General features: G+C 47.0%; 1 protein-coding gene across 2 annotated transcripts in view; it reads left to right on the forward strand.

Annotated features, from left to right (window-relative positions):
- Nucleotides 1-7,666, forward strand: part of PDLIM1 (PDZ and LIM domain 1) — a 42,664-nt gene extending 34,998 nt beyond the window's left edge. For both annotated transcript variants that reach the window (XM_064430577.1, XM_064430578.1), the window contains exons 5-7: nt 2,486-2,640; nt 5,409-5,526; nt 7,143-7,666. In XM_064430577.1, coding sequence (XP_064286647.1) covers nt 2,486-2,640; nt 5,409-5,526; nt 7,143-7,329 — 460 coding nt within the window. In that variant the 3' untranslated portion in view covers nt 7,330-7,666. The remainder of the gene's footprint in view (nt 1-2,485; nt 2,641-5,408; nt 5,527-7,142) is intronic.
- Nucleotides 7,667-9,518: the final 1,852 nt, after the last annotated feature.

Below are 9,518 nucleotides of genomic sequence, written 5' to 3' on the forward strand. Positions count from 1 at the left end.
CTGGAGAGCTGATAGTGCTCACAAAGGAGCCCCAGACATCAGCAATCATTTGTGGCAAAAGGAGGTGCTCCAAGCACTGAGCCTTCCTGTAGCCTTGAGACTCTTGTAAGATTTGCAAAATAGGCTGGCATAAAATAGCAAAATGCCCCTAGTAAAAAATAAACTGTGCTTTTTGAAGATTCTGTGCAAGGCTGTGTTTTTATGATTATCTTCTTGCCAGTATTCAAGGCTCAGTGATCAAGTATTAGTCAGTGTTGCAAGTTTCCCATGGTAACAGCAATGAGATCCAGTAATGGTTGTGTAAGTCTAAGACCCAATAAATGTGGTTGAGTTTGTTCCCTATAAAGTTTCTGTGTGAGGAAACTCGTGTGCCTTGGAAAAGGACACAGTTGCTGGTGATTGCTGCAGATAAAATACCTGTGTAACAGGAGGTGCCAAAAATCAGCTTGCATACAGAGACTCAATATATTGCAGGTACAATTTCTGTGCCTGTGGCCTTGCCCTTTCAAAGGATACACATGCTTTTTGGAGATGTTGTTCAATTTAAGCAGCATAGCCTTCTGCCCTGACAGTTTGGGGAATTTTACTCTGCTGGTACAAATCTGGATTTGATGGTTTTTATAGCCTTTTGGATGTCTTGTATATGCAAGTGAACGTATAGGGTGCATACCTGGGAGAGCTGATCTGTATGTTATGCACTGCCACAATGCATGGTTGGAATGTGATGGCTTTGTTTGACTCTAATGCTTTTTAAGATTATTTAAACTCTGCTTTTTGGATGCATGTTATTGAAACATTCTTAGTATGCAAACTGCAATGAAAGGCTTCTTGCATAATGTTTTTATGGGTGGATAGAGCAGTGGGAGTATATGGGTTTACATGAGATGAATGTAATATGGAGCATGGGACATCTTCTGTCTAATAGAAGGTGCATAATTCTTTTATTTGGGTAAGAAGTTTCAGTAACTGAGATTCAGGCTTCAAAGGTTCAACTGTTTGCATGTCTAATGTGCTTCCTGCTCCACTGAAAATTGCTAAAAATGGAAACATTTTATGAAATCCTTTTTATGGAAATAGCATTTTATAACTCATGAGATGATTTTACTTCTGATGCTTGAAGAGTTTATTATGCAGAGTAACTCCCAGATGACTCCATCGGTCATTGGCATTGAAAGTATGCGGTTGCCTCCTCAAGAAAAAGATTTCCCTCTGCAATTTAGTCTGAACTTCAGGATGTTTGTGTACTTTTCATGCAATCACAGAGTGCAAGAATGGCAAAACTGAGCAGACCATTTACATTTATAAGACTACATTATAGAATTGAGCTATCAGAGGAGATTTGTCAGCTATTTCATTTTATTGTATATGTTTTCCTGCAGCTACAGAACACAAGGCAGGCAGGAACTTCCTCTGTCCTTTAGTCCATCCCTTAGTCCAGCATTTGGCAATTTAAACCATTGATTTAAATAATTCCCACTGTATATTTGTCCAGACTGTCTTCAAATCCTTTAGTTTGGAGGTTCCTTGCCTGTCCACAACAATCTCCTTTGATATTTCAGTGTCAATAGACATATTGGAAAGCTTTTCCCAAGGGATATACTAAATATCCTCCAGCAGTTTAACCTATCCTCTACTCACTGCATGTGGAGGGTATCTTAAGTACTGCCTCCAGACTATTTTTTTTTATCCCCAAAGACCCTTTGAGTGGCACAATAGCCACCCTTTCCATGACCCTGTGCTGTGAAAAGCTGCCCCTGAAGCACCTTGGGCTCTAAGTCGAGGGGTGGCAGCAGCACCTCAGGGCAGCTGCACTGAGGGCTTAGCCTTAGCCTTAGCCAGCAGAAATCTCTGCCCTCTACCTGCTCATTAACCTTAGTAAAATACTGTAAATGGGCTCCACCTAGAAAATGGATATAGCAACACTCACTTGACAACCAGACTAAATTACTTCCAATCAGACAATCTTCTAGTTAGACCCTACAGCTGTTACTTTGTGAAGGTGACATTTACAAGGAATTCGTAGGGTACTTGCAAAGATTTCTTTTTAATGGAATAAACTTTACTTACTTGGGCATTCACAGGGGTGTAAGGTAGCAGTGTAAGGTAATTAATGCAATCAAGGAACATGTGTGGATGGCACACTGCTAGGTGAGATTCCCATCCCAGCACATGAACTCTTTATTTTCCTATTAACAGAGCTGTGATTTCCTGGGCAGGTTTGGCTGCTGGAGTGTATGGTAACTGTGAAGCAGGGAGAACCCTGGCTGGGGCAGTGGGTGAGCAGCTGCTGACCAGCGTGGGCAGACAGCCCAGCCCAGCCCAGCGTGCCAGTCCCACCCAGAGCACATCCAGCACCTCCGTGTTCGTGGCCTCCTCGTGTGCGTGTGCTTTGCACGTCCATTCTTCAGTCATGTGAAAGTTTTGCTAGAGGGATTTGCTTTAGTTTTCATCCATTTAACAAGAGGATTGTCTGTTCCTTTCTCAGTTTAGATCAGCATAACCAGACCCCTGGCAACATTGCCATAGACAAACAATCTGAAGTTTATAAGATGCTGCAGGAGAATCAAGAGTCAAATGAGCCACCCAGACAATCTGCTTCGTTTCTTGTGTTGCAAGAGATCTTGGAGTCAGAGGAGAAAGGTGGGTGCCTGATCTGAGCATGCTCTTCCTCTCTGCTGTTCTTTGGGTTGAGTAATATTTAAAACTTTACTTTCCATGTAGCTGTTGATTGTTCAAGGTAGCACGTGTAGGTGGCTTCTACAGAAACCTACAGACCCTGTCACTAATTTGATCCCTTCATATTCTCTCATTTATTAGCTTCAGTGTCTATGGGCCCACATCATTGCTTAATCATTGAATGAGCGCTCCAGAAATAAACCCTTGCAACATTTAGTTATCAAGAAGGAATTTTTAAAGTTACAAAACCGCCTGTAGTTTCTACAGTTTTGCCCTTTTAAGACAGTACTCACTGATTAAAGACCATTTGATTCACCACTTTGGGTGGGATCACAAGAATGTGCTCTTCAGTGAGCCCTGTTGCTTCTGAACTCCATCCCCCTAAACAAGGAAAAGTATCCCCTTCTGCAGCTGAATGTAAAAATATAGAAGCTGGGTTACAGTGAGCAGTTCATAGCTTTTAACCTCTGAAAATTCGCTCTTCTTGGCATTCTTGATCTTAGGTCTGGACTTGTACAATTCAGAGCTATAGAGTTTAAGATGAAAAAGCCAATTAACTTATTTGGGGGCTAAATCATGCCCTCTTCTCCCCTTAAAAAAATAAATGAATGGGAAAAGAATTCCAAGAATGATCTTTTTTTTTTGTCCTTAGGCCAGTCTTTTGTGTTATTAGCTTGGCAGTGGTACGTTCAGTTTAATCCAAAAAAAGCCTGGTGCTGAGATATTCACCACAAAGAGAAACAGATCAGCCAAGTACTGGTAGGTCTGAGGGATCTGTAGGGAAACAGCAAAATGAAGGAAATAAGGAAACAATAGGAAGAAAGAAACCAGGATCACGGAGTCTCTAATATGCTGTTAAAATACCCACCGGAAAGAATCTTTTAAATATTGAGTGTTTGCAGCTTGCCCTCAGGGTTCAGCTCCTGCGTGGAAGGAGTAGCCCGGACTTCTCACGAAGCCAAGGTCCTCCCCTGTGCTTAGTAGTGGTGAAGAAGATAAGAAGCAAAAGCCTCTCTGTTTTATCTTTCTTTGAAGATTTGCAGCATTGTTGGGATTCTCTGGCACAAGGTTTGCCTGCCGGGATAGGCTCTGGCATTATTCCGCAGTGAGCTGACAATACCCCATGTGCTGCTGGGCCAGCAGCAAACAAACACTGTCAGATCGCTGGTGTGATAAACGCACATTGGACGGCAGCGCCTTCTCCCAGCCCGGCTCCCGGCAGTGGGTTGTGAATGGCAGCTGTGAGCCATGGCTGGGACAAGGCCCTTGGGGCATCGCTGACTGTGTGGGCTGCGCTGTCACCAGCTGAGAGCCTGGGCGGGCACAGCGACGGGTGTGGGTGTTTGGAGGCACCACGGCTGGTCTGAAGGCCTGACCCCATACTCAAAAGTGGAGAGTGTTTCACTGGGTGGAACATGCTGCGTTTCCTGTGGGTGTTTGATTAGGAGAGATTTTAAAAAGTGTTGTCAATGTTGCTGATAAGAACAAAGTGCTGTTGAGGCAAAGGGAGTGAATAGAAGAGTCTGAAAATGTGATTGCTGCTGCTTGCTTCCCAGTGAGGGTCACTTGCAGCAACTCTTGGAGGTCAGGCTTTGTTTGGAGGGTTAAGGAACTTGCACCTCTGGACCAGTGTCTGCACAGAACTGGGTGCAAACCAGTGCAGCATCACCTGCCCCACAGCTGAGGTAGGCAGTTCCCCCCTTTTCCTTCAGCTCTTCTATCAGTAATGCTGCCCTGGGCTGTGGTGAGTCCCTGACATGGCTCGTCACCAGCGTGTGTCTCTGGAGGGTTTTTCCACCCCGTGCACTGGGACTGCCCATTGGAAGTGTGCTCTTGGTTTGACACTGGTCAGAATGATTTCATCAGTATCTCTCACAGTCCAAGGTGATTCTGGTGAAATATCATGGGAGTCTCAGCAGCCTTCTTCCCTTGTTAAGTGGTGTCGAACCCCTGAGAAAAGTCATATAGATGAGATTAGTCCTATCACTGGTGTCATTTTGTAAAAGGCTCCTTTTCCCCTGCAGATATTTAAAGGCTTGCCTCGTATCCCACATCTAGGATCCATGCTGATTTAGGCATCCAGGTCAGCACAATGTCTCCTGCAAAGGCCTTGCAGGAATTCCCTGCCCTAGAGAAGTTGCAATAGGGAGATACCTGGAGTATGCTATGCAACAGCAGGGGAGTGCAAGGTTATCCCCAGTGTCCCAGGGCTCTGCAAGAAGGAGTTTGTTAACCAAATCTTCTAGGAGTCTTGGGGGAACCAGCTCCATTGTAAAACAGACAGCAGACTGGAAAAGGGCTTTGACAGTCCTCCCAACAGAACACCCATCTCTTTCTGAGCTCAAATCTGGGAATCAGCTTGACCCTGAGTGTGTGATCAGGACACATCAGGCAGACTCCAGTGCTGCCAAGGCTCAGGCTTTGCTTTGCTTTGTGCATCTGTGCATGTGAGACACATCAGCTGAAGTCTGATGGGCTTTTAAGATGAGAAAATAATCTCATCTGACTGCCCACCATCTCAAGCCCTCACATTTTCAGGGCGAGATTCAGCTGTGTCCCTCCTCTCCTTCCTCCCCACACATCCCTAAATCCCTGCTCACTTTCCATGCATGAACCCCGGCCTCAGAGTTGGGGTTAAAGAATATCCTGCCCCCAGCAGAGCATCTGCTTGGGAGGAACAGCCTCCAGCCACGCATCTCACATGCTCTGAAGCACTCTCCTTCCACCCCCAGGAGACCCTACCAAACCATCTGGATTTAGGAGCGTCAAAGCCCCTACCACAAAGGTGGCCTCATCGATTGGGAATGCCCAGAAGCTGCCCATGTGTGACAAGTGTGGATCTGGCATTGTGTAAGTAAGCCTGTCCCTGGGGTTGCAGGTGAGCAGCCCATGCCTGTGCCAGGGGCTGAGGTAGTGCACCCAAACAGCTTCACTTACCCACATCCAGTGCATCCAGGAGACTCAAGGCACCTTTATTCTCACCAGCTTTAATAACACTAACTTTGCAGGTCCCTGCAGTGGGGCAGGAGTTTGGTTTCCATCTACAGATCCGTATCAGTGGAAACCAGAACAAGTCCCTGTGACTCAGACCTTGAGGCAGTTGTTGCTGCAGTGTTTGGCTGACCTGAAATCTGTTTACAGCATTTGGAAACAAAATGACCTTTCCATTCAGGGCCTGTGTATTTAATGTGTTTCCTGTCTCGGTGCTCCCAGGCGTGGCACGGAGCTTGCCTTGGTGGTCAGAGGCAGTGGGGACTGCAGAGCTCCTGTAGGACCCCACATCTCCACTGTGTCTATGCAGAGACATATTGGTTTTTGTCTTTATGTGGGTAAAATTAAACTCCAGCATACCTGGGGTTTGATACAGAACTGCTGTCAGTGTGACCATATGGGGGACCCAGCATTGAAAACAGTCCATTTTTTCAACCTCAAATTCTTCAAATTCTTCCTCTGCAACCCCCTTAACTTAACAGCTGACTACACAGCAGTCAAGTACTTGTAGCCAAACCTGCATTGTCATGGAAGAATTCTGATTTTTCAGATGCTGCTTGCCACAAGCTATCAGATTGTTGCTGAGACCTGCTACACTGTGATTGCATGGTCCTGGCATGCCTGGAGCATCTGGACCAGCAGATTCATTAGACAGGCAATCCATACCCTGTAAAATATGAATCAGAGACAAACCCTGTAATTGTTCAACCAGCTGGGTAGGTCTGGAGAGAAAGCACAAGGCCTTGAATAGCACTCAAACCTAATGAATTACAGAAAATAGAGATGGCTGCTGGAACAAAATAATACCGGAAAATTGTTGTGTTGGGGCTGATGGTAGTTAACAAACTGCTGTGTAGTTTTTGTAGTTTTCCTAGTCATCTGTTGGGCTGAGCTGTGAAGTCTTCCAGTAAGAGCTGGCCCACATTTGGCTGGATCTGTTCACTGCAGCTCCCAAGCAGCCACGTCTGAGATGAAAACCAGGATCTAGTCTCTGTGCTTCTCCCACACGTCAGTCACTAGCAAAAGGGTAGTGCTGGCTGTGCAGCCTTCATCCCTGCATTTCTGCATTTGTTTTGCCATCCATTTGGCTTGTACCTGGATTTTGCTTCCCCAGATGGTCAAGCTACTGTGGGTCATTTGATCCTGGGCATTTGAATGCTGTTGTGCTGTCTGCAGCCACCAGCTAGATGCCATCACAGTAATTCTTCCCCTCACAGGTGATAGGACTGTCCCTGTGTAACTTATGCAGGTCAATGCTGGGAATCACTTTCTAGAGCAGAGTTTCCATGCCAGCACATGTTGGGCTTTTAAAAGTGCTGTTAACATTTGCCTGACCAGAGGTAGGGCCTGTACTTTGACTTGTCAGGAGCAGAAGAAAATGGTTCACCTTTGGGACTGGTTTGGCTGTGGGCTGGGTGGGAGGTGCCTGGGGAGGAGGGAGCAGTGGGCACTGAGCGCTGCTGGTTCCTCCCCAGAGGGATGTTTGTGAAGATCCGGGACAAGCAGCGTCACCCCGAGTGCTACGTGTGCAGCGACTGTGGCACCAACCTCAAGCAGAAAGGACACTTCTTTGTGGAAGACCAAATCTACTGCGAGAAGCACGCGCGGGAACGGGTGGTTCCGCCGGAGGGCTACGAGGTGGTCACTGTCTTCCCAAAGTAAAGCGTGCTGCTCAAAGCCAGTGTGGATGATTTATCCTCTGCTGATTTGCCTTGGAGAGCATTATCCCTACCCCCTGCAGAATCTTGTCTGTAATAAGGAATGTTAGGCATGGCTTTGAATTTCCTTGTCATTATTAATCCTCCCATCTGTTCACATGAGATGTCACTAATTTCAGCATTCTTTTCATCCTTTTTCACTTTTTTTAATAAACAGAATTTTTTCCTTCATTGTGCTGTCAATCACACAGGAAAATCAGAGGCCAAAGTCAGATTACAACTTTTCTGTGTTCTAGCTATTTGCCATTTGTTTGCCTGCAATAAATGGGGTGAATCCACAAGGTAGAAGTGTCTGCTTTCTGCTGTTTTTCTTGTGCACTGGATTTTTCTGCTCCCTGGGCAGCAGAAGAGGTGTCCAGTGCATGGTTGTGTTTATCATGGAGAATAGTGAGAGGGATCTACAAAGCTGAGTCAGGCTGGTCTTGCTGCCAGCTGAGCTGTGAGCAGCTGCCTGCTGGCACCCAGCAAGGGGCAGGTGGGCACAGCGGGTGATGTGGGGAGGGGGACACGTGCCCCTTGTGCCCTGGACAAAGGGCTGATGGTGCCTGAGAAGCAGAACCTCCACCCGTGTGGAGCACAGAGGAGGCCTGCAGTGGTTATTTCTCTCACACCTCTAAGTGAGATGATGGCTGTTCTTTATCATGTAAAAATAAACTGTTTGTAAACGTGTCATGTTTCCTTTAAAACAGATTGCCAGTGGTTGAAATCAGCAGGGTGGTTCATGGCTGCACACAGACCCTCTGTGGCCAGCACAGGGCCCCTGGAGTTAGTGGGTGCATCTGCAACAGCTACAGACATGGTCCTGTCCTGGCCCTGGATCCCCTGTCTGTGTTCAGCAATGCTGCACCCTGTTTCCTCTCCTTCACGATGAATCACACCACAGCACAGCTGCATTGTAAAAAAAAAAAAAAAACAAAAAAAAAAAACCAGAAAACCCAAACAACAAAAAGCTAACAAACCAAAACACCCAAGCTCAAACCACAACCCCAAACCCAATCCTCATGTGAGGTAAAGCTGACCTGTAGGCCTCCTGCTGTTCAGATAAACAGTGCAGCTTTTGGGCAGGTTGGGCAGGGGACTAGTTCACTAACCCAGCTAAATTTAGTTCAGCCTCTGCAGGCTCCTTCTATGGGCAGAGGCAAGCAAGCAAGGCTGCCATAGCTCAACCAGCAAACTTTGTTTGGATCATCCCTGGGAAATGCCTGGCTTCTCTGGGCCGCTGGCACACATCAGCACACACCTGCACAAACTCCAGATAGTAACACAAGGAGCTCTTTTCCAAGGTGAGAGCGGAGGGATTTTTTTCTTGCTGGGATGATGTCCCCCCTTCACTACTGCCTAGGAGGGTTAATTCTCACCTCTCCACAGCACACTTCCGTAGGGAAAGGCTCTCTGTGCTGCAGTGTTGGCAGGAGGGACTGCACAATAAGCAGCTGCAGTGGTGGGAAGCACAGACCTGCAGGGGTGAAGGAGTGACCCTAAAGACAAAAACTGCTCTGGCTGTATTGTGGACCAAGTCTCCTGCCCGGCAGTGGACTGTGGCTGCTCCACACCACCTGCTTTCTCAGCAGCCTGGGGGCTCAGGGCTCCCCCAGGAAAATCTGGCTGCTGAGACCATCTGCAGCTCTGTGTCCTGGCCCCGGGCCTGGGCTGAGCCCTCCAGTGCCTACAAAGTCACTATGTTATTTTGTACACAAATGTCTGTCAGCAAAACAGTGCTTATTCCAGAAAAGCTCATGATTTTGGGGACAAGGGCGTTAGAGCCTGGCCCTGCCTGGCATTTCCCTGCCCTCCCACCCAGTGCCACCCTGCAAATGGTGACAAGCCCTGCTTTGTGCAGGGCCATGGGCTGTCACCAGCCCGAGCTCCTGCAGCCAGGCTGGCAGCACAGCTGGGAACACTGCAGGGGCTTGGCACAGGACTTGGGGACTACAAAAGATTTGTAGAGTAGTCTGGAAGTGTGGGTTTCTAATGTGGATACCAGAGTTGATCCAATTTATTACATGGGAATGGGTTAGGTGAGGAAGTTCACACGTTACTTCAGGACTTTTATCACTCTCTGCTGTGGCTGGCTGAGAAAAGGAAAGTATTTATCTTTTATGATGTAGGGCAAAATATTTTACAACTGCAGTG

The sequence above is a fragment of the Passer domesticus genome, chromosome 8, assembly GCF_036417665.1.
Source record: "Passer domesticus isolate bPasDom1 chromosome 8, bPasDom1.hap1, whole genome shotgun sequence".
Taxonomy (NCBI): domain Eukaryota; kingdom Metazoa; phylum Chordata; class Aves; order Passeriformes; family Passeridae; genus Passer; species Passer domesticus.